We start from the raw sequence: 26,162 nt of genomic DNA, 5'->3' as shown, positions 1-26,162 counted from the left end.
CCATGTACAACCCAGATTCGGCACAAACAAGGGACTAAATTCTTTTCGCTCCTATGCCACCAAAATGTGGAACGCCCTACCAACAGTCATTAAGACATGTGAATCCCTTGACTCCTTCAAAACCGCTCTCAAAGGGCACCTACGGATGGCTGCAATTCGAAACTGGCCTCTGTAAAATCTGAATCCCCCCCACCCCCCCACCCCATTTTCCCTCACTGTATATAGTATCTTTTCCCTTTTTTGCTTCCCATATGATGAATTCCTGTTCTGTTCTTTACCTACAGAGAAATGTCTATTTGTATGTCTCTAAATGTTTGTATGTCTTTAAATGTTTTGATGAATTGAACAATGTGGACCCTGTTGTAAACAAGTGTAATGCTTAATTGGGTCGTCCACTCACAGTTGACAGTCTTTGTATTGAGTTTGTGCTTAAAATGTACTGTAAATTCTACAAACTGTTAATAAAGATTTCAATCAATCAATCAATAGTCCTATACTCCATGGTAGTTAACAGCCTGCTCATGGCACTAGTCCTATACTCCATGGTAGTTAACAGCCTGCTCATGGCACTAGTCCTATACTCCATGGTAGTTAACAGCCTGCTCATGGCACTAGTCCTATACTCCATGGTCGTTAAAGAGTTGAGATGAATTAATGAAATTCAACATGTGTGTGATACTCACTTCTCTCAGGAGGCCACAAGGAACTGGGTCAGACGTTAAGTGAGGGCAGTTGGTCTGAATGAAACCAAACAATGACACTGTAACAATATGGATACTCTCTGTCTGCAGCCAATCCAATAACATCCAATTACATGGGGAAGATTCAGGCTATATTATATTTCATTAGCTATAAAAAAAAATAACAACACTCCCTGGAGAATGTATAATAATAAATGAAGCTGAATCCCTCCTTGTCAAATTGAATATAGACGTGCTTCATTCCCTTAACAACCTTATGAAGGAGCTGTGAAAGCAGCCTAACTTCATTAGCAATGAAAATCCCAAACACACTTTGTTTTATGTTCTCTTGGAGCTTGATCGATGCAGGATTATTGCGTAATTATTGAAAAAAAAAGAAAAAATATATATTATTTATTATTTTAGTTTCTATTTGTGAACATTTAACTTCTAAGCAAAACATATTTAAAAACGTTTTGATAGATATTTAGATTTGTATACATATATATTACAAACATTGGCTACATAACGGTATCAGCCAAAAGAAAAGGTAAAAGAAAAGGCTGATATATAGGTCGGCTCAAATGTTCCCACTATTATCAGGAGATCAATAACATTAGCGTTTTACTTTGTTAAAGGTTGACGTGCACGCTTGACCCTTTGACCTCCCCGAGTCCAAAGAGGCATCTTTAGATTTATGTCTTAAGAGGAGAGGCTAACTTCAGACGGCAAAAGGGAAAACAAACCATTTCTCTCCCCAACCTCATCCCTGCATTTCCAGATGCGTCAAACAAAACAAAAAAAACTACACAAGTACCTTATTGTCTGCGAGGCGGCTCGGCATTCTCCTAGTTAAGTGACTAAGAGGGGACTCTCGGCAGCAGCATGCCCCAACAACATGTGATCGTCCCCATCTAAATAGTTTCCAGCATGATATCAGCCTGAATCAAGGCCTACAAAAGGCTGCATTGTACGCCTTGCATACGGTTGATGTGCATAGGGGCTGAACGAGGGCCATTGTGCAGCCAAAAAAATTAAATAGCAAGGCTGAGGCTGCAGGGGCTTCATTCCTTCCTCAATTGAAACGGCGGCCTAAGCAGATTCTCCTCAGGGTTAATTACTTGCTGTGAGGCGCATGACTGGTTAACCCCGTGATGCTGGGGCAGAGACGGTCCGGTGCTTAAGTGCAATTCAATGGTTCTCTCAAACACTATCACGTCAAGGACCCCGACATTGATATGCATTTGGCCGCAGATCCCCATTTGAAAAGACGTTGTGCCAGGAACGCCCCCACAAGAGCACATTATTTATGTTGTCAAGATCTGTCAAAATGTGTGCTTCTACAGACTATAGCTGAATGTTTTTTTAAAGTGTTCCTCGTTTTCCTGGGAGGACCCCCTGGAACCCAATCAAGGTCCCCTGGGGGTCCCCGGAAACCCAGTTAGAGAACCAGCGGTTCTAATTTATACCACATCGTACAGCAGTACTACTGTAAGTCATTTCTCTCACAGAAAATAACATATTTTGAATAATGTTTTTTTTTATTGAAAATCTGTTATGCACTCTCATCATATGATGAGGCATAAGGCTATAGTGTATGCCAGCCATGGATAAAATGGCCTTTAAAAGGTCATTACACAATGGTTCGGGATGTTTTATTCATGCAATTAATTTGCCCCAAAATGTTTGTTTTTTTGTTTCAAGTACTTTCACACTAAACACAAATATTGCGCGTCAACAAAGCAATGCAATTCATTCGGAACACAATTTTCACCACTAATAAAAGCATCAACCTGCATGAATGAGGCATCGACCCCATGAATAGTTTTGACTATTCATGGGGTCTAATAGTGCTGCAAATGTCGTATTGTGCGTATTCACCAGAGACAGAAAAGGATCATGACACAGGGACATGATCTATTTGCATACTACTATCAACATTCTAAGTTTATCCTCGTGGGGCAGTACAGTAACTTATCGTTAGTATTAAAAATATCTCCACAAAGGAAAGAAGACGTACATCGTCTCTGTCACCTCACTTCACATCCTGTCTGGGAGACCCCCGGCCAGGGGGGCCAGGTCCCATTACTGCTTGGTTTTTAAAGAGGAAGGAAGTGGAGAGCAGCAGAGAGGATCTGGAGAGACGGGCAGGAAGCCACCACTGCTTCTCCATGTCCGCTCCACACCACCACGGAAACAACAAACACTTGTTCACGTGCACGAGCACGGGCACGAGCACGGGCATGGGCACTCATTGACGACGACGACGACGTTGCACGCGCAGAACATACCATGTACCTCCGCCCCCCTGCCTGGCCCTGCCTGGTTGGTGTACAGTACACATTCACAGCGACGTGCTACACACTACAGACAGTAACCCACTTTCAGTGACCCCCCCCCCCCCCCCCCCCCCCCCCCCCCGCCCACTCCATCATGGCAATGAGGGGCCAGACTGTGAGACGTCTATGCAAAGCTGTGGGGCTTCTGTTGAGAACGACACATGGAGACTAGTGCCCTGTACAAATAATTAGCCAGGTTAAGCTTGTAGATCTGCTATTTTTGCTTTTTTTTTTTTATGTTGAAAATCAATACATATTTTGGGAAATTTGCCCAAAATAGGGAATCCTATGCCACGGTACTCATCGTACACCTATACTGTATGATGAAGTATACATTCTATACTGTATGATGAAGTATACATTCTATACTGTATGATGAAGTATACATTCTATACTGTATGATGAAGTATACATTCTATACTGTATGATGAAGTATACATTCTATACTGTATGATGAAGTATACATTCTATACTGTAGTTAGTTAGTTAGTTTCATTTATTGTCCACGTGTGGAAATTTGTCTTCGGTCTCAAACAGTAAAAAACAAACAGTTACATTACAACAACAGCAACAACACTTAACACAATTATTTTCTCATGGCAAAAAGTGCAGGACAACAGTGGCAGATACATTGGAAAACAAACTAATCTAGCGAGACATGGTATCATTTAGTGCCTTAATGGCATTTGGTATGAAAGAATTTTTAAAAATGTTACGGTTAGCTCTTGGTACTTTGTACCGTCTACCAGAGGGAAGTAGTTGGAACTCGCTGTGGAGTGGATGAGAGGGGTCGTTTGCTATCTTGATAGCTTTCTTACGAAGTACCTCCTTGTAGATACAGCCTAAATGTTGCTGTCTCTTCCCAATTATTTTTGAGGCTAGATTTACTATTCGCTGCAGCTTGCTTCTTCCTTTGACATTTAGATTGCCAAACCACATTGTCATGTTAAAAGTCAAGATTCCCTCTATCAGGTTTTTATAGACTGTTTGCATGATATGCTTGCTCACTCTAAAGGAGAGATGGGCAGTATGATGAAGTATACATTCTATACTGTATGATGAAGTATACATTTGCTTGAACCGATGTCTGACCTATTCTGTCCAATGGGTTTTGTGTATTTTTGTTGTTATTCTGGTGCAATTGTACAAACATTTTACAAACAACTTTCACATATTCAAATGATGTCTACCTGTTACTTTTCTAAATAATAATACATAATACATACATAATTTGCCTGGGCCAGCAGCCATGTGATCTTTCAACCAATCGGCGTTTCCATGCCCAACAACAAAGTGCTGTGATGTGAAAACCAGCGACACACACACACACACACACACACACACACACACACACACACACACACACACACACACACACACACACACACACACACACACACACACACACACACACACACACACACACACACACACACACACACACACACACACACACACACACACACACTTCACTGGGTAAAAATCAATGCCGCCAATAAATAATGTGTATTCACCTGTCTACTGTGTACAGGACCTTTCAAGGAGATATGTTTTACCAGCTGTGACAGCGTGGCTGGTAATGCCTTGTGAGTCTCTATCTGTCTGAGGACAGATTGTTTCAACAACCGTGCATGATGCAGTCATCAAACTACAGGTGTAAGTAGGGGCACAGCAGTAAATCCACGGAATCAGTTTAGTCGTTAGAATTAACCCATTCTGACCTGAGATCAGATTCTAAAAATGTCAGTCACTCTTCGATTTTTCAAAAATAGCAGACCTACAAGCTCATATCGCGCCACTCGGTGGCGCGATACGAGCTTGTAGATCTGCTATTTTTAAATAGCTAAAGCATAACATGATGCTGACACCAAAATGGGTGCCCGGTCAGAATGGGTTAAAAACAAAATAATAAAAAAGTACATACAAAAACTGCATTCTGTATTCTTCACACAAAGCTGTCCCCTCCCCCATGGGGGGTCTCATGGGTGAATCCACTCCGTACACGCAGAGATGGGCAGTATTTGAAATACATGTATTTGAAATACATGTATTTGAAATACGTATTTGAAATACTTTTTTGTATTTTGTAATTTGTATTTCGCTGAGATGGAAGAAATGAGATGTATTTTGTATTTAAAATAAAACTTTTGACCCAGTATTTGTATTTTGTATCAAAATACATTTTCAATATATTTTGCCCATCAGAGATGGGCAGTATTTGAAATACATGTATTTGAAATACGTATTTGAAATACTTTTTTGTATTTTGTATTTCGATGGGGATGGAAGATGTATTTTGTATTTAGATAAATTTTTTGACCCAGTATTTGTATTTTGTATCAAAATACATTTTCAATGTATTTTGCCCATCTCTGCATACACGTGGAGGTCACATCCATCCACAGATATAGAAGCAGCCAATACGCTGCCTCGTTAAAATGTATGAGACATGGGAAGAGTAAAAATAGTTAATTAGACCTAAACCATAAAGGTTAAGCCAGTCCACTGTGTGAAAGGATTATGAAAGCATTAGGCATGGAAATGTACCGGCTAATTCCCTACGGAGCAGAATGGATTGTCAAAGTTTTACATGTGTGAATTAAAGTTTGATTAAATTGCTTGTAGGAGGTACAGTACAAGACTTGTGGATATCGTTAAGCAAGACTTTCCGCAGCCGGAAGCAATTGAATATGTGATTGTGTGTCTGGTCGTATACTTGCGGACGGCATTGGTTCTCTCAACCTTTTCTGGATCAGGGTCCACTTGAAAATCTCCAAAGTGTTCGTGGCCAACCCATCTGACCACAGCCGATCACATTATCTATGTCAGTGGTTCTCAACCAGTGGTCCTTGAGGGGGTTCCAGGTGGTCCCCAGCTAAATGATGGAGTGTTGGTAACCAAATGGACCCTTAAAGATCTTTAACTCTTGAGAGTGTAAAATGAAACCAAATGGCTGGGTCCATTTGGTTTCATTTTACGCTCTCAAGAGTTACATTATTGTTAAACATCTGTATTACTTAATCTACAAGAAGTATACACAATTAGAGAATGTAGAATAATTGTTATTTTGATCGTATGCAGCCTGTTATCTCTCCTATGGTACCAACATCAACGACAACAAAATATGCTAAGTTTGGGGTTTGAGAAGATAAAGGCCTACTTACTCATAGTCCAGTTTTCGGTGACGAGGTGACCACCGAAAACTACAACATGATGTCACGCCACGGTGGTCACCGCTCGCACAACACATCTCTGTTTTTACTAACCACCGTTTCGGTGATTACCTCTTCACTGAAAACTGGACTATGAATAGGTCTTTAATCTCATCAAACGGTGGTCCGTGGCTCAAATGCTGAATAAATAATGGACCTTGATATAAAAAGGGTTGAAAACCACTGCTATATGTCATCATGTAACAGCACAATTCTCTCACTGGTATTGTGAGGTCATAATGCTCCATGATGCACGGGGTAGGAGGATGTGGTTTTGGATGCTGTTGCTGCTTGTTTTTCTGTAAAATGGCTTTGCTTGTAAATATTGGTAGTTGTGGGTTTTTTGGTCTTGTTGCTAAAGTCTAGTTGCTTATTTGGGCTTGCTTCCTAATGTTGTTTAAATCCCTGATTCTCAAACATTTAAATGTCAAGGACCCCCATATATAATTATCCGCACCGCGCACGGATACCCATCTGGAAGTATTTTGATCTGTTGGCGTCATTATGTATGCCATCCATGCCCAAATTTAGGCAATCTAAGCCCCATTGACTTCCATTAAAGTACAAGTAAAATATTTAAAATAAAGTATATATATGTCACAATACAAAAATGATTGTGGGCTTGTACATTAGTCTTGTGGCAATGCGCACAAGAAATCTGAGTGCTGCACGCACGCACGCACACGCACAGTCTAGCCTCTTTCAGAACCATACAGTAAAAAAACATGTTTGTTCTAAAAACGTATCAACTGTGTAATTGCTACCGTATTTAAATGTTTTCAACTGTTGTATCCATGCAAATGGCTGGATGAAAGAGGAACAGTAGTGACAGATAGACATCATGAAAATCAACTCTAATGTATTCTTTGGCATTTAGCACAAACCAACGTGACAAACAGAGAGGCGCTTACTCACACCTAGAATATGTGCTGTGCCCATCGCCATGTCTCCCAGACTACCTGTGTACACAATCCCACATACATTTCCCACTATACACCCTCAGGCCAAGCTTGCTGACTGCTATGGAATGTGCACAATCCACCATTTAAACTATGCTCCCTTTCATTGTCAACTCCTGGGATGGATGGCACACAGCAGAGTGACACAAGGCCTTCTAGCAGATTGTGGACAAAGAACAACAGCTAGACGTATACATACATTACGTTATGTGTTTAGGTTGTGATGTCATAGATGGGGTCAAATGCGTTATAGCAGTGTATGTAAGTGCCGTTCGGCAAATGTGTAGATCCATCGAAGGAGCATCTTGAAAAGCCTTATAACGATACTATTCTCCTCCCAGCCAACAGGGATAATAATGATAGTTGTGTCAAAGGTTTTTCACTTTTATTTCATGTAATATTTACAATGTGTATCGTAGAGCACAAAGAGTAGATAGTTATCCAGTACAACGTACTGTACTATTGGGGACCGTCTCTGTTTAGCCAGTGAAATAACCAGTGCCTGGTTTGGGCCACGTGTTTCATTTCGGTGTCCTTGACTTGCCGCCCACTCGCTGATCGTCCCTCCAAAGAACAGTTGAAGGCACGCTCACCGCCTGTACTGGCTGAAGGCACGCTCACCGCCTGTACTGTAAAGAACAGTTGAAGGCACGCTCACCGCCTGTACTGGCGGAAGGCACGCTCACCGCCTGTACTGTAAAGAACAGTTGAAGGCACGCTCACCGCCTGTACTGGCTTGCTGGTTAGCAAGAGACATACGGTCTGCTCTGATAAAGGTCACAGTCAGGAAGCGAGCGTAACCTGAGGGGAACCCCCCCAGAGGTGAGGCCAGGGTCCCTGTACACTACCAGATCAAGGGGAGAGAGAGAGAGAGAGAGTACAACGAGGAGGAATGAAACCATGCTGTAGCCAGCTGTGACGAGGCTGAGAGCTCTGTGGAAAAGTCCCGACAAAGGCACAGGAAGGCCAGGAAGACTGGGAAGGCTGCGGCGGCGCCCTTGGGACATTCACAGGGCCAGTGTGGGGGAGGCCTCTTCTTCACTCCCCTGATTTCACTTACGAAAACACACACAGCCTGTCCATGGAAATAAATGTAGTGTTGCTCCCACTGGTCAAGCAGTGCGCAGACACACGAGGACACTTCCTCACTCTATAAACGGTTTGACAATCTAAATAAACACTCTCAAATGAAGGTCTAACTATGGCCGAAAGGGACACATACTGGCTGTAAGGACTTAGTGAAGAAGAAGAAGAAGAAGAAGAAATGCGTTCTGGTAAATCAAGTTTACCAAGGGTAACTGGACTAAGCATCAGATACTTGTTTACAGCCAGGCCCACATGGAGCATTTCATGGTAGTGGTTCAATGCCTTGTCCAAGGGCACTTCAACGGTGGTAATTTTAACGTGTCGGACCGCTGATTCGAACTGGCGACCTTCCGATATCTAGCCCGCTCCGCAATCCACTCGGCCACCGCTGCCACCGCTGCCACATAATGAGTGAAGTGAATCCTGCAGTGAGCGAGGGAACCACTAGGCGTACTAACTGTTCAATAGGTTTGTGTTCCCTGCATGCCGTGCTTTTGCTTCGCCCGATATTACACTGCCATTATTGATGTCTTGGCTACCGCACAAGATGGGTGTGATTATCTGGGCAGCCTGAGTGAGGCTTTACATCATTTTCCCTGGCGCAGGGCAACGCCGAGCTTTTGTCAGCTGGCAAATGGAAGGGAAAGTTGGCATTGGCTCTGCGGAGCAGCACACAAAGACAGGAGGGCTGATTCCCTCTAAAGAACAGACTTAAAAGAGTCAGGTGCTTCTACTAGCTTCTAAAATCTACTAGCTCATACAGTTTGTACATTTGCTATTTCACTACAGTAGGGTTTTTAAAGCCACTTCAATCCTTTCACTAAATGGTACAAAATAGATGAGCTGAAATCTACTACTGTACATCAAAAACGTTAAGAACATTTAAATACCCTTGAATAAATATAAAGAAACAAGGAATGGTGATCCCTCACAAGACACAGATTTTAACATTACAAATACTGTAACTGCAGCATAGCACATCCCAGTCACGGCAACAATATAACACATAACAATATAACACACATTAACATTACAAATACTGTAACTGCAGCATAGCACATCCCAGTCACGGCAACAATATAACCCCTAACCCTAACCCTAACCCTAACCCTAACCCTAATACTGTAACTGCAGCATAGCACATCCCAGTCAATACTGTAACTGCAGCATAGCACATCCCAGTCAATACTGTAACTGCAGCATAGCACATCCCAGTCACGGCAACAATATAACCCCTAACCCTAACCCTAACCCTAATACTGTAACTGCAGCATAGCACATCCCAGTCATGGCAACAATATAAGTGCACTCATCAATTATCTGCGTGCAAACATTGACCCATTTGATGTGTAGAGAAATATGTATACCGAGAAAAAAAGGAAAAGGAAGAAAAAAAAAAGAGCCAGCGAAGGCCAAGTCAGAGAAGACTTCCAAAACACACCCTCGTTTCTGGGAAAAGCTGTTAGGAGTGAGTTGGGCTGGTGGTATGTGACGTTGGTGGGACCGCTGAGACGGCCCACATATAACTGCATGTGCAATTCCATTCAGGGAACAGTCGACTTGGGTTTTAGCACTCGGGTATACACAATGAGGATTCGCAGCCCCCTGGGCATGCCGGCTGGCGGTGCCAAAGATAGCAGGGGAGCTGGAGTGGAGGGGGACGCTATCCTATTTAAAACTGCAATCTCATATACACACTGTAACGGTCCCAGGATATTGTGTCAGGCAGGGTGTTCCTAGACATGGCTCTCTCTCTGGCCTGAGACCGACCTGAGAAAGAGTACAGTACTATACAGTGTGTGTAGAACAAGAGAGATCCGTGCCGTGAGAGTAGAAACTAAGACTGTACGTCACAATACAGACATGATGTTCATGTGAGAGAGAGTATAACCAGTGTGTGATCCACATGACAAATCTCACCATGCAAAAAATAGCAAAACCTATTGCTGGGGTTCAGATGCAATTCTTCTTGAGGATTGATGTGAAATGTGGACAAAGATAACAAGACATTCATGATGTGAAATGTGGACAATGAGGACAAGACATTCATGATGTGAAATGTGGACAATGAGGACAAGACATTCATGATGTGAAATGTGGACAATGAGGACAAGACATTCCCACTGTCGGAGCTATGGTGTGAGCCTTGCAAACAATCCCGGTTGAGATTTTAGCCAGGTGTGGTGGGACTGCGTACTTTTCATGCAACAACAAAAAAAAGAACTACTTAACCCATTTTGATTTAAAACGTTCACGATAAAAAAAAATTGCAGACCTACAAGCTCATAGCACGGCACTCGGTGCTGTGCTATGAGCTTGTAGATCTGCTATTTTTCAATAGCTAAAGTATAAAATAATGCTTAAACACCAAAAGGGGTTAAAAACTATTATTTTCCCATGGTGCCATTCTGGAGACACATGATATTTTATTGGGTTATCTGTGGACTGGACACGCCCTCCCAGAGTTACTACTACACACTGACAAAGGGTAAGATCAAAGTGCAGGAATATTGGTGATTTTCCGAGCACTGGCCATCTGGGAAAAGACACTGCATTCCCACAGTGCTGAAAATGAGCTGTGCCGTGGGGTTAACCAGTCTCAGAGCTAACACAACCTCTGGGACCACAAAACACAAAGTATCAATAAACCCAAATTATTAGAACCTAACCCCCATTAAAATAGGATATATATTATATTGCATTTATTACTAGAAATTAACTACCGGGGACTCAGAGGGCAGTGTGAAGTTTAATCATTTTATTTAGTTCAATCAGAATTTAAGGGCTGAGCCCCATCCCGAGAGATGATCTGTGAACTTTAACAAGAATCAATACTGGTTTTTACTTTCTTTTATGAGGCCCTTCCACTCGTTAAGAAGCATGAGTAGTATGCTCATAACAGGGGTTTAAAAGAAATAAGAAACGATTATCAAAATGAAATGAAGATAGAAGCAGCAAACTGTCAAGATAGATAGTCAAGATACTTTATTGTAGTCTGACATAATTTCATTTGTCAAGTAGGCTATTAACTATGTGCAATGTTTAACATTTTTAAATTAACATTCGACTCAATGTCGACGTAGTCTAATTTACTTTGATTGTCAAGTACTACATACAATTATTTTATTATTATTAGATTATATTTTTTTCCTATAAACAGCTATAGACAGCTATAGTGTTTGTGTTGTCTGAACACAAACACTATAGCATTAAATGCCATTGACAATGGATGGAGAATTTACGTCATATGTGTCCCAGCAAATGGGCTGCGTATGTCAGTGGGAACCCTTGGCCAATAGAGACCACCATTCTTGATGATGATGTACAATGATTAGAGCGACCCTCACTTCCGGTGTCGTCTTTTGCAAAGCAAGATCCCTTATTTCAGTAAGATCAGCAAATGACTCCACATAGAAACGGAGTGGTCTCAAAGTTCAGATCTTGGGTTTGTTTGGCTCCACTTTGTCAGTACCATCATCATTGCAGTGCCATCATAACCTTATTCACTTCCATGTTAAAATGTAAAGTATTACAAAAAGTATAAAACATTTCGAGGCCTACTAGTAGCTTGCACAAGGTTTGGCGCTGATCGGTCCAGCGGTTTGCGAGATTATCTCCGGACACACACACACACACACACACACACACACACACACACACACACACACACACACACACACACACACACACAGTCACACACACACACACACTGTCAATAGACGGCTAGCCACGCCATAAAAAACAGGCCAGGCCCGATGTCTGCGTCAAGTTAATTACTATCGGTGCAGACCATGTTACTGCATTCTAGAATTAATGAATGATTGGTTTATTTTGGTCATAAACTATGAAGGACAGCACTTGACAATCTGTGTCAACACATCATACATCATCATTACATGCTTTGGCCAATCCATTTCACAAAGACATTTCTCATGATCAGTGGGCGAAAACAGAATAGGCTGAAGCCCAACTTTAAGTATATTTGTCACATCACAAGGTGCAAAGGAGGTGAAATCCTACATTTTACCCACAATATCAGCAATATACGGCTGTTTAATGTTATATTATATGCTTTTCCAGAGAAATATGAAATATACAAATCACAATCCATTCGGAGGGATTTGCATTGCTAATATTAAAAGCATCTGAATATGAAAATATTTTTGCTGGGGGAAAAAAAAAAAACACAAAAACGTTTGTCAAACTGAAAACAAACCTCGATTTGAGTATTAAAAAAAACACAATCTGTGTGTGACGTGTGAACTTAATTGGCAGAGTTCTAAGTGATTCTGCATTCTCTTCACAAGTCCTTTCAGATCCAAAGCAGGATCAGAACACGGACAGACATCCAGATGTGTCAATGCTCTCAGACGTGGCTACTGGCTAGATCAGAAGACACTGAGCGAATTCAAATGACACGTTCCATCTGTAACCTCCAGGTCTCTTCCAGGGGCACTAGCAAATGACGTCAGCCCTTCTCTCATGAAATTGTGCCGTTCCATAAAGCAATAGAGGACCTTTCCTCGACTAAGCCCTATTAGCCACCTGACCGATGCGTCAATTGGCAAGTAAGGATGAGTTTGAAATTGCATACATTGACAATTTGATGCACTTTCAATACCTTCCACCTAGGAACGGAATGACTGATCAATGTTTCGATGTGGCCGACTGCTCATGTCAGACTGAGCGCTGAGTCTTGGTCATTTTGAACTGGGTGAGGTGTAGAAGGAGCGGGTGTGATCACCACCTCTGTGATCACCTCTGAGGTGTAGAAGGAGAGGGTGTGATCATCACCTCTGAACTGGGTGAGGTGTGGTAGGAGCGGGTGTGATCATCACCTCTGTGATCACCTCTGTGATCTCTGTGATAACCTCCTGCAGGGAGTGCTCCTCCTCTACTTTGAAGATGTTGGATTGCTCCCCCAGGTCCTCACAGATTGTATCATAAATAAGCCCATCGATACCCTTCTCTCTCAGCGTCTTCCTGGTCTCATGGTCATTGTTGTGCTCTCCCCAGCAGAACACCACCAGGCCTTTCCCCTGGGCCTCACTGATGTAGTCAAGGTTCCTCAAGAGATCCTCGGTGTGGGTGCAGATACCCAAGATGTTCTCGCTCTGTGCAAAGCTCATGGCAATGTGGGTGTCTTGGCAGCGGACGTCCATCATCTGTGGGTAGCTGTCTGTGACGCCCTGGGTCAGGAAGAGAATGGGATATCGGTTCTGCTTCTGGCGCACCATAATGCAGACATCTGGGTTGAAGCAGGAGAAAACTATTTGTCTCTTGCCTGCATTCTGCAGAACACATGACAAGATGATGTCCAGAAAGGTGTTCATGTTGAAGTACGATGACACATTGCTGTCCCAGGATTCATCCTTCCTCTGGCAGATCCACTTCAATTCAATGTTGAAGCCGACATGCTCGGGGACAGCTTGGAAGATCTGTGAGAGCGAGGGGAAGGGCTGATATTCATCAATTTCATCTTCATCATCTTCATCGTGATCTTTATGATCATTAACTGTGATGGCAGTGGCATGAACCAGCTTCAAAAGTTGTAGCTGATCAAAGGTCAGCTCTTTTACTGCCATCTCGAGCAGCTGCAGAGAAGTCTTGTCATTTTTCTTCTTGGTGGAAATACAGCAGGTCAGGTCATGGTAAATAACAGGGATGGAATCCTTGGAGAGGTGAACATCAAACTCCACAAAGGCAGCACCATGTTCAGCAGCACGTTTGAACGAGGCTATGGTGTTCTCCCTGACTTTGTGGTGCTCGGCTGCACGTGTTCTGCCAGCTCCTCTGTGGCCAACATGCAGGGTGCTGCTTTTCTGCAAGTATTTAGTGAAGGAGCTGCTCATGTCACACTGCAGGCCCTGGATGGGCCGGATTACAAGGTAGTCCACTCTGACTTTCCCAATGTTCTGTTTCTGAGTGGAATTTCGTCCCATGATAGGAAGCGTGACCACTCCAACGTCCTTGCCACTCTCTAGGAAGCTAGAGGAGAGGCAGCAGGCTGTGCCCACATGTCCTGGGTGGGTGTCCCCCTGGACCACATGTTCACCCATTTCCTCCTCAAAGAACTCAAAGGTGATATCCAGGTTGTCTGGGTTCATGGTTTGGATGCTGTACTCCAACCACTGGGAAGACTCCAGGGCATAGCCACACTCTGGCTGGTTGTGGCGAGGCTTGTAATCTTTCTTACTGATGCTGCTGGTCTCTAGGGTGGTGGTGATTTTCTGCCACGATGGAGGGCTGAGCGGCTCCTCTTCCTCGTCTTCCTCCCCCTCCTCTTCAATGCCTTCCCACTTTAACTTGATCCTGAAGCGAGACTTTTTGTACTTCTTCTTGGTGATAGACACTGGAGATTTCTTGGAATCGTGCAGCCGCAGACGAATCTCTGTCTGGCACGTCAGCCACCCAGAGTCTATGCATGGATTCTCACCATTGTGAACTCCAAACTTGCCGTCGTCAACATTCAGGTGTGACTCTGTAGGGCACAGGGTGCGGGGCTGCTGATGGGTCTCCCACTTATTCACTATCACATTACAGCCTGCACTCTTTGAATTCAGGAAGAAGCCCTTGAAATACCGATAGTTTGACACAGCTCCTTTGGGCAAGGTGATCGTCGTACTCCATGTCGTGCCCCCATCAGTCGGCTGTAAAGTCACAGCTCTTTGATGTGACCAGTCACCAAGGGCCTCAGAGCTGCCCACCACAGCAATGACCTCACCTGGCAACGTGTCTCCTTCTACGACGAGAGTCACTTCACTGGTTTCCATAAAGGAGACAGTGAAGGACACAGGCTGCTTGGGATTCATGTAGACTGATTCATGGTTCAGACAAGCTAACCCTTACTGCTTCCACGCACTGCTGCCACCTTTAGGCAGCCCCGAGATGGCTCTCAGCCGAAGAGGGACAATCCTCAAATGAAGCTGATTCATGCCACTTACAGCCAACTTCTGAAAGGAAACTGACTAGTCGCTTCTATACCAGCTGTTGATGACGTCAGGTGAAGATTGATGATGTCAGGAATGGATTTCCTTGTAGAGTATGGTAATCAATATTGGCCATGGGCTTGTTTTCGTGTCACAAACATGGAGCCCACTGATTTGTTTGCGCCTGATGCCATGACGGCACATTGAGGTTAGACAACACACTCCATATTTGGGCGTAGCTGCTCCTTATCCCATTCTGACCGGGCACCCATTTTGGTGTCAGCATCATGTCGTGCTTTAGCCATTTAAAAATAGCAGATCTACAAGCTCGTATCGCGCCACCGAGTGGCGCGATACGAGCTTGTAGGTCTGCTATTTTTTGAAAAATCGAAGAACGACTGACATTTTTAGAATCTGATCTCAGGTCAGAATGGGTTGATCAGACCAGTGTGTGTCCTAGTGGAAACCTCTTATGAATCTGATCTCAGGTCAGAATGGGTTATAGGGGGAGGGGGGTGGGGCAGCGGGAGCACGCGCTCCACCTGGCTCCATTGGCTAGGCGCCAGTGACCCACATTCCTTTCTTCAAAGTTCCCAGGTAAACCAACATGTAATGTGCGTCGAGTCACATCCAGACTGTGCACTGTCTTTATGGGTCACAGTGAAATTAAGGCTACAGAGACTGAACCGTTTGGCAGACTGTCAAATAAGCAAAATGAAAATGGTTGTACATAGTTACAGTAGACCTGCAGCAGTGGATGAGACTGCACAGACAGAAGCTGCACCAACACCACTGGAAGAACATGGAGAGGAAGCAGGCATCAGACAATATATCAATGTTATATTGATAGCGTGATAATATATATCATCTGGGGTTTTGGATATCATAACATTGTGATATGATATTGTCTTTTCCCGGGTTGGGCTGTAGTCAAGAAAGTCCAAGTTTATCTGCACTGCGCTACACGTACAACAAGCTAAAACAAGTCATGTTAGCCAACAGAATAAAAGGAATTTCAAGGTATTACATGAATCAAGGTTTTGGGATTCCTTCTTCAATACACGTGACCTAAGCTCCCTCTTGATAGATGAGGTGCTGACTGAGAGATGAGTGGAATGGCTCGCTGACAGATTGGGGTGCAGGAGACCAGAAGAAGACCTGAAATAGCCCCACACTATAGCGCTGCATTACATCACAAGTGATTTTTGCTGTCATGGCTGCCTCTGCAACAGACCATGGGAGAGGCAGTAAATACTTTGAGTCAAACAATTAGGCCATGGGAAGAAGCACTTTGAAACCACGCAACGCGTAATGGTTTGCAAACAGCAATGAAACAGAGATGCACATTTAAAAACCAACCTACATTCATAATTAATGTTAATTAAAGCCATTAAATTCTTAAGTACAAAACGATGAGCCAGTGTGAATACTTCTGTAACAATTTCCAAGTTCATTGTGTGCGTTTGCTTGCTTGCTTTGCGCATTTAAAAACGTGCTGCAGACATTCAAAACATTGTGAAATGACATCGTCATGTAATTTCCAGTTGACATGGAAAAAAAACACTTTTCCCAACAATTGAAAGCTCAGTGAAAACCCTCGACTCCGGCCACATCAATGTCGAGCGTAATACCGATTGAGCAATCAAGCCAACCCAAAATGAAACGGAGGTTGAGCGCTCATTGGCATCACTGTACTCCTCTCTGTGAAGTCATACCTGACATGCTTTAAGAGGCGCAGCCTTGTTGTCTTCAGCTGTAGGAGCAGCTGTAACTGATCTACTTAGCAGGCATAGCACGCGTATTGTCTCTGGAGCAGCAGAACAAGTTGGTTAGCATGTTGGACTGCAGGAGATACTGTTGCCTTGCCCTAGATTTACGACTGGAATCTCAGCCGTGGAGGAGTCATGAATCAATGAATGATACCAAAGAAGTTTGAAAGGTTACCGTCTATTTATAACAACAACCTTATCGCCATAAGCCCATATAAACACTAATGAATATGTTGAATAATTTAAATGCAATTACATTCCAAAATATTATAGATAATAATAATAATAAATAATAATAATAATAATAAATGTTGACAACTTACTGAATGTAGTGAAATGTTGTGTAAACACAGTTATTATACAGTTGTAGCAAAATGATATGCAGGACGATAGAATGGCGAACGACAGGTCAAAATGATATGCAGGACGATAGAATGGCGAACGACAGGTCATCCCAGGCCTAATTCTCATTTCAAAATGTTGCATGTGATACACTGGTGTTTGATGCAGAAGCCGTAGCTGATCTAGCCCATTCTGACCATTAGCTATTGAAAAATAGCAGATCTACAAGCTCATATCGCGCCACCGAGTGGCGCGATACGAGCTTGTAGGTCTGCTATTTTTGAAAAATCGAAGACACTTTTAAGAATCTGATCTCAGGTCAGGATGGGTTAATAATGAAACTGTCAGGATGTAATAGACATTTTTAGAATCTGATCTCAGGTCAGAATGGGCTAGAGGAGCATGTGGTCTGCACTCTGCAGTGCACACATGGAACTGTTCAGCACAACAAAGATGGTTTTCGGCTCAACTCAGAAACAGCTCTGTGTCCAGACAGACAGAAGAAAGCAACCAGCTATTTCAAAAAGAAACACACAGGTCTCCTCCTGACAGGAAGGAACTTCCGAGGAGCTACAGTACCACTACTTTGTGTAATTATCGACTCTACAAAGAGAGACCGGTCTTGGTTAAACGACTGTCCTTGCTTGTGAACACAGTCACACCATCTTGAAGTGATTAAGTTACACGTATGACAAACATCAACATACCGCTCTCATACAAAGTCCTTGCTCTAAGCCGTTGGACTCGAAATCAAATACGCCTGTGAAAGAAAAGGTAAGAAGAACTGAAAAAGACCAGTTTAAAAATAAAGACATATGTCATAGCAAAGTGGCTCTGCAACTCTGCAACTCACCGTAACACTATGGCTTAATTTATCCCATGTCACTTGAGCCTGTTGTACGACCAAAATGACAGTACAGTATGTTTGGCACCTTTTCAGCTGAGAATATGCCATTATTGTTGTGAAACATATTATACTGTAAATTAGCCATAACAAGTAATTGTGTGCAGGACTGTGAACTTGGCAAGAAAGACAGACAGACAGACAGACAGACAGACAGACAGACAGACAGACAGACAGACAGACAGACAGACACTGCTCCATGAGTCATGTAGGCATGACTTCAGTGTGTCCCCTCAGCAGTCCCCTGAAACACCCACATACCATCCAGTCAACACGAGCCAGCATAGCTGATCCACCTGCCTACACCAGGGATAGATCCAGACCCCCCTCTGGTGTGTGTGTGTGTGTGTGTGTGTGTGTGTGTGTGTGTGTGTGTGTGTGTGTGTGTGTGTGTGTGTGTGTGTGTGTGTGTGTGTGTGTGTGTGTGTGTGTGTGCGCGCGCGTGCGCGCGTGCGTGTGCGCGTTTTTCTAAGACTGCCGGTCTCCATCTACTGTATGTATCACATATACATGTGTGCACACATGTACACAAACATTCAGCCGCACACATATATATGCGCAGTGGAAATAATCCTTCTCAAGTCCAGCTGGAAAGACAGTATATGATGTGTGTATGACTATCACCATCTCACATCATACCGCTAGCTTTATTGGTGTGATTACATCACCCCCTGTCATGATCCTTCTCCGTGAGATAATGTTTCAGGGGCATTGGACACACCAGAGAGAGAGTGGGCCATGAGCTGCCAGACAGAATGCCTCTCAGTTCACTTTAGAGTGGCCAGGTATGCTACCAGAATGAACAATGTCATGTGACCTTTAACAATATGCAAGTAGGTTAAAGGAGTAGTTCACCCCAACTTGTAAGTATTTTCTATCAATATCACTTCATGGGCTGTGGAATTGATAGAAAATATATTTTTTTTTGGGTGAACTACTCCTTTAAAGGAGCACTTCACCTACAGTATAATATTCAACCTGATCTTCAGATAATTGGTCCTCACTAATGCTCATTATAAGATGGCACAATTCTCGTCTACTCACTCTGTGCCTGTGTCTCTGTCACTCTGTGGACAGTTCAGAAACCTCCCTGCCTATACCAGTGACATCACTAATTGGGTTTCCAAGCAGAAACTACAGCACTTTCGCCCTGAAAACTTAGCACGCTGAAAATAGACGGATGCATGTGTTTGGTCCGACGTACTAAGTCCGACACCCTACCCCAAAACCCTAACCTCACAGGGAAGCCACGGGTGAGTTTTATCCTGCAACGCATGTGGGGAGCCACTTGTGAGTCTTAACCCATTCTGACCTGAGATCAGATTCATACGAGTTTTCCACTGGACACACACTGGTCTGATTAACCCATTCTGACCTGAGATCAGATTCTGGGTGAGTCTTAAACAGCCACGCATGTTGTCGGACTGTTGGACCAACATATGCGCCCTAAATAGACACCATTGTTCTTTTATCAACAAAAAGTCTGCAGCCTTCTACGTCACTCGTAGGCAGGTTTATGAACTGTCCACAACCCTCCTCTGAGACACAGACCAAGTAGATAGAAATGGTGACATCGTATGCTGAGCAATAGTGAGATCAAAGTTATACTAAACAATACCACTTTGATGGAAACTGAAAGAACCCTTTTTCTCAAAAACTAACTCCATTTATTATGCTGGAGTATAATAAAAGAAAGGGGTGTTTAGTGTAGCATGTCATGAGACATTTTGAGTCATTGGCATTGCTGTGAGATAAAAGCCACAATTCTGACAGGGAAAAAACATTCTTTGAAGTTCTTCCAGGGTCAGAAGGTGAGGAGGTTAACAGGAGAAGTCTGTGCTCTTTCATGCTCTGTTCATATTTTGTATCTTGTTTAATTTGTTCTCTCCATATCTCTCTCCAAGTTTAGCTGGAGTAAAATAAAAATAGAAAAGGTGCTAATTCTGGTGAGTGTGTTTTCCTGGACGCGAGCTGTGTTTTGTGGCCGTCATTCTGGCCCAACGATTTCCCAGGGAAATATAGCGTTAGAGCAGGGTTCATCGCCATGCCAACTTGTGGTCCATGGACATACAAAATGACAAATATTACCAGAAACAGAGCTAGCCCTAAATGTATACGTGCTGTGGTCCTCAAAGTGGGTTGAGGGACATTCAGGGTTCCTTGAAGGTGGCCCAAATTGACCATTGCAAGTCGGTAACTCCGAGAGTGTACAATTGGAACCAAATGGAACCTACGGTCCATTTGCACACTCTCAGAGTAATGTTGGTCCTTGAAAATGAAACGTTTAAGAACCACTGTATTGGTGGACTCCAAATGACATTCAGTAATTGGGTCGTATGATCAAAATAAAAACATTATAATGTTACTAAATCAAAAATGTGCCACAGACGGCGACAAGTCTTGTCTTTGTGTACTTGTGGGGACATATTGATGACCCCTGTGTTAACCCATTCTGACCTGAGATCAGATTCATACGAGGTTTCCGCCGGACACACACTGGTCTGATGAACCCATTCTGACCGGGCACCCATTTTGGTGTCAGCATCATGTCGTGCTTTAGCTATTTAAAAATAGCAGATCTACAAGCTCATATCGCGCCACCGAGTGGCGCGATACGAGCTTGTAGGTCTGCTATTTTTTGAAAAATCGAAGAACAACTGACATTTTTAGAATCTGATCTCGGGTCAGAATGGGTTCATCAGACCAGTGTGTGTCCAGTGGAAACCTCGTATGAATCTGATCTCAGGTCAGAATGGGTTAAAGGCCCCGCAACATGTCATTCAAATGTTTTCCACTTGTGATTGTATTCCATGGCCATCATGTGTCTCTACCAGACGTTTTGGGGTTGCTCTTCTACAGTCTACTCTACTCTAGGCCTACTATATAAAACATTAATAAAAGGACCACAAGACTGAACACTAGAATACTGGTTCTCGGCGCGGATCACTGGCGTAGCGGTCAGGGCTACCTATAGGCTACAATGTGGCCTGACCGCGTGGTGCGGGTTCGAGTCCTGACCCTGACGCCTTTGCAGTGCGTGTCACTCCCCATCTGCCATCTCTCTCAACTGTCAGCCTACGGTCCAATCATTAATAAAAGGCATAAAAATCCCCCAAATTCAATCAATATATATAAAAAATTAATACTGGTTCTCAACATTGGGTCCGTGGACCACCAGGGGTTCGAAAGGACAATTACGGGTCAGTAAAAACTCAGAGATTGTACAAAATAAAAGGAACCAAATGGACCCATGAAATAAGGTCTCTGGGTAGAATTAACACTGAGCATAGTTCCAGTATAATTAAGTTCAGCCCCCCCATCTCCCCCTCTTTGTACATGCTCAGAATTGCATGGATATGCATGGGACCCTATGTTAAGAAACAGTTCACTATAGAAGACATAAATAGCATCATTGTTGATGATATCATTATGATTGATGGTCATGGGGGGGGGGGGGACCCGGCACAACAAATGATTCTACAACTTACATCAGTTACTACTAGGTAATTGGCCTCTGTAGGTTGCATTGTATTGTTTAGACTAGAGTCATTTGTATATATTTGTTCCTCTGCCTGTCAGTCTACAGTCAAAGCATTTTTATTGTTGGTTTCAACAAAACCTTATAAAGGTACTATAAAGTCCTCTCCTCTCATTCAAGTTGGCTAAAAGTCAGTCAGGAAGACAGGGTTAAATTATGGCTAAATTATCATGCCACATTCTTTCTATAAACCACTCCACAATAGCTAGATCTGGATACTTTTAAGGTGATTTCCAATCCCAACGCCTGTGGACCAACATATAGACACATTCAACTACACAAGGTGTTTTCAAATGACATTATAACACAGCAGCCAGACTATACAACAGCCTTCAGTATAAGTAGCTTTAATTGACACCCTGTCGCATAATTGATGCCGGTAAATAATGTCATTCAGTTCCCTGCTGGTTTTCCTCTTTGATAAACTGACTGTTTAATTCAACCTACCAACCATTAAACCAAAGATATATTTCTCCCTGCCTGATTACGACAGTGAAAGCAGGCGAATGAGGAGTGACTCGTGCCGGACCGACCGACCGACCGACCGACTGGCCTCCAGCCTCCTCCTCTCACGGTTTATATTCCAATGATAAATAAAATAACACAGCTTGAACTTACCCTTAAAATAAGCAGCTCGGACGTTGCCAGGCGAGGTATTAATCCAATTCCAAAGGCGCTCCCCAATCACTGAGATGTGGCTGTCACATCATCCTGGACAGGAGCAAGGAATGATTTGCTTCTACCAACCAACCAAATCGCACATCAGATGTATGAATCCAACAGATACAAAATACACATCCACTGATTTACTGTGTAACGAGCGACCGGGACAGCGCAGACGTTCCAGGAGGACACGGTATAAATATAAACGCCGGCGGTCCGGTTGTCTTCTCCCCCCCGCCTATGGACAGAGCATTCCCGGCGCACTCCATGGACCCGCACCGGGGCAAGTTCTCCTTCTGCCGGTTGGAAGCCTTAATTCCGTTCCACTGGAAAGCCCGAGCCCCGCCCCCTCAGCGCCCCGAGCCCCGCCCCCTCAGCGCCCTGAGCCCCGCCCCCTCAGCGCCCTGCACTGGAGACGCTCGAGCGAGAGGACAGTCAATCAAACTCAAACAGCCAATCGGTGCACGTGGGGGGGGGGGGGGGGGCGGTGTCGCAGCTCAGTCAATCAGTGTGACTAAGCAATAATATCTATTATGGGCAGGCAGTGGTTATTAAACATTTTTATTTCTTTATTTAATGGACCCCAGATAACTCCGATACAAGATTTTGATGAATTGAACAATGTGGACCCTGTTGTAAACAAGTGTAATGCTTAATTGGGTCGTCCACTCACAGTTAACAGTCTTTGTATTGAGTTTGTGCTTGAAATGTACTGTAAATTCTACAAACTGTTAATAGTAATACATATTTCAATCAATCAATCAAAAAAAGAACCAAATGGAAGCGTCCATTTGTACACTCTCACGTTACAGGGTATATTAGGTTCCTATTAAACATCATAGCTGGGGGGGGGGGGGGGGGACCCCTGGGAGAACCACTGGTTTACTGTAGTCTTAAGTCAGAAGTCAAAAATATTTTTTTCTTATCTTAAACAAAATGAATGGACAGGTGGAGAAATGAATGTACCATTTACTTGCATTGCCATGATTGATTAACAATAAAGGAGATAATACAGATCAACCTTGTGACTCTTAAACTTGAGTCAGTGGTCTGGTCTTAAAGGACCACTTCACCACATTTCAACCTATCTTCATATAATTGGTCCTCACTAATGTTAAAATGATAAACAAAACAAAACATCTACTCAGTCAGGATTTGCCTTTTGTCCTGAACATTAGTGAGGATGAAGATAGGCTGAAAAGTGGTCCTTTAAGCACAGAGATAAATAGATGTTTTAAAAATAAACTGGAAATTTATGCCTGAGAAACTAATATAGTTTGTAACAATTCATCAATTCACCATTGACACAACGCCCAAGAGTTCATGTTTACAATCTGTGGCATTCCATTATTTGTAGCCAAGATTCCTCCCATACTTCGACTAAGGGATTTTCCAGCCATGGCATTACTCATACACACAGTAGATTCTTCATTATTCTGTATTCATTTTACCTTGAGCGTGTACTCTCTCAGAGTTACAAATGGATACATTAACATTGAGGATTTGGTGTAGCCTATACGGACCATGTAATCTGTTCTCAGTGGGAACCAACAAAACAGAATCTACATTAACCACTTCAGCTGAAGTGGTTAATGTAGTTACAGAGGTTTTCAACTGACAAAACACACACAGTAACCAGTCAGCAGTTTTAAGTGTTATTCACAGCACAGCGGGCGTATGCACCTCGTCACAACTATAAAGACAGCATGCAGCCACGTTCGCACAGCGACCACCAGTCCAGAAAGAAAGGAGAAGATGCTGCAATGAAAAGGAGAGAAAGAAAGGATCGAGAATGTTGGACCACTTTCTATTCGAAAACAAGATCCAGCTCACAAGATCGCTCGCAACGCATTGAATATGTGCCTTTTGCTTTGCTTTGAGTATTTCTACATTGTGGTATTGCTATACTTTTACTCAAGTAAAAGATGGGAGTATACTTCTTCCACCACTGGATGAGGAGAGGAACAACATGATGACAGGGGCCACAGGCCAGGCCTTACTGTAATCTGGATGAGGAGAGGAACAATATGATGACAGGGGCCACAGGCCAGGCCTTACTGTAATCTTTAGATGTGGTTGCTGGGAACCAGAGAGGCCCTGCAGCCACCCAGCTTCACCCAGCTGACCTGCTGCTTCTGAGACTGAAAACCACCTCCTCAGGTCTGCTTGCTCTCCTCAGGATCTCTCCTCACAAGGTACACAACACTGCTAAGTAAGTTCTGAGTTTTACTTTAACTCTGAGCAGGTGCAAATGGAGCTGTACAGTGTAATTGCGAACGCAATGAGAACTAACTATGAGACCCTGCAGATCATGTCTGTGTGTGTGTCTGTCTGTCCGTCTGTCCCGCTGTGACACCACCCGCCCGCCACCAGAGGGCGCAGCTGTAGCACACACACACACACACACACACACACACACACACACACACACAGTAGAAAACTTACAAAAATTACTAACTAAAAAGAAAAAAAAAGTACGTAATTTATTCTAATTGTTGTTATTGCAATTTACGAGCTGCGTTCGCTTCCCGCGTTTGCGCGTCTTACTTGTAATGTTCAGAATGTAACTTATATATTTTTCCTTTCATTTATTGGTTTATTTGGGAGGGAGGGTGTACATTAATCAACAGAGAATTCAAATACAACACAGTAATGTTACACAGGAGTTTATCATAATGCAACTTTTCATCTTTAGTCGACCCTGATACATAGAAAAATAAAAACAAGATAACACAGAAAGTAGGACAAGACAAGGTTAAAACAGAATACAAAACAAGTGCATTATAAAGTACAACGTATATAACAGTCAGTATATCTGTCAGTTAATGTCCCTTAAGGGTGATTTATACTTGTTTGTACGCCGGTGTCGCTCACTGAGAATAGTACAATAGTAGGCCTACACACCAAGTATAGACCCCCGGGGGACATCGGTCAACTGCTGTAAGTATATAGGGCTTGAGTGGTTTGAAAAAACCTCAAAACTGCACTGCCAGGGTTGCAAAATGATTTTTGTTTCTTTTGGATTGCAGTGTTTTCTATGTTTTCTTATAGTGATATTCTATGATGTACAGTACATTCAAAAAGGCTACATGGGTGATGGGTGTGCAGAATCTTTGTGAACTTTTGATGCCTAAATATAATTAGTAATTGGCTCTGTACTTTATGCACTCATTTTTCCCTTGTCCCCAAAATAGTCGATCTATAAGCTCACAACACCTCACAATACAACGCCTTGTGACCTTGTAGAACGGCTTGTATTTTTCTGCCAATGTTTCCCCCCCGAATAGGGATGCAAGTGGTTAATTCAGTTAGCTTTCTGGGAGCTTTCCTGCTGTCCAATGAACCATAGCGTCTTGGGAGGCATAACGTCTTCCAGGGCCTGAAAAGGGACTGTAAAATGGTTAATATAATACCCCGTAAACAACCTCCAGAGCTGATGTCAAAATGTATTGATAGCCAAGAGCAGGTAGGTCATCATTCTCCGTACAGTGTGACTCTGAGCCTATACTGACCAGGAGACAGATGGGTGGTGTCAGAAGCATGTCCGTACAGTGTGACTCTGAGCCTATACTGACCAGGAGACAGATGGGTGGTGTCAGAAGCATGTCCGTACAGTGTGACTCTGAGCCTATACTGACCAGGAGACAGATGGGTGGTGTCAGAAGCATGTCCGTACAGTGTGACTCTGAGCCTATACTGACCAGGAGACAGATGGGTGGTGTCAGAAGCATGTCCGTACAG

At 43.2% G+C, this 26,162-nt stretch overlaps 2 protein-coding genes across 3 annotated transcripts in view; both read right to left on the bottom strand.

Annotated features, from left to right (window-relative positions):
* rhbdf1a (rhomboid 5 homolog 1a) overlaps positions 1-22,703 on the bottom strand; it is a 78,939-nt gene extending 56,236 nt beyond the window's left edge. For both annotated transcript variants that reach the window (XM_083779475.1, XM_083779476.1), the window contains exon 1: positions 22,377-22,703. The gene's annotated coding sequence lies outside the window, so the exon portion shown is untranslated. The remainder of the gene's footprint in view (positions 1-22,376) is intronic.
* LOC310869635 (glycerophosphocholine phosphodiesterase GPCPD1-like) lies at positions 13,067-15,052 on the bottom strand (the record flags this gene model as incomplete). The annotated part of the gene is made up of 1 exon (XM_083780463.1): positions 13,067-15,052. Exon 1 carries the CDS (start codon positions 15,047-15,049, stop codon positions 13,067-13,069), a length of 1,983 nt encoding a protein of 660 aa, XP_083636589.1. The 5' UTR covers positions 15,050-15,052.
* Positions 22,704-26,162: the final 3,459 nt, after the last annotated feature.

This window comes from Protomyctophum parallelum (assembly GCF_964188405.1).
Source record: "Protomyctophum parallelum genome assembly, chromosome: 13".
NCBI lineage: Eukaryota > Metazoa > Chordata > Actinopteri > Myctophiformes > Myctophidae > Protomyctophum > Protomyctophum parallelum.
This window is presented reverse-complemented; position numbering and strand designations above follow the sequence as displayed.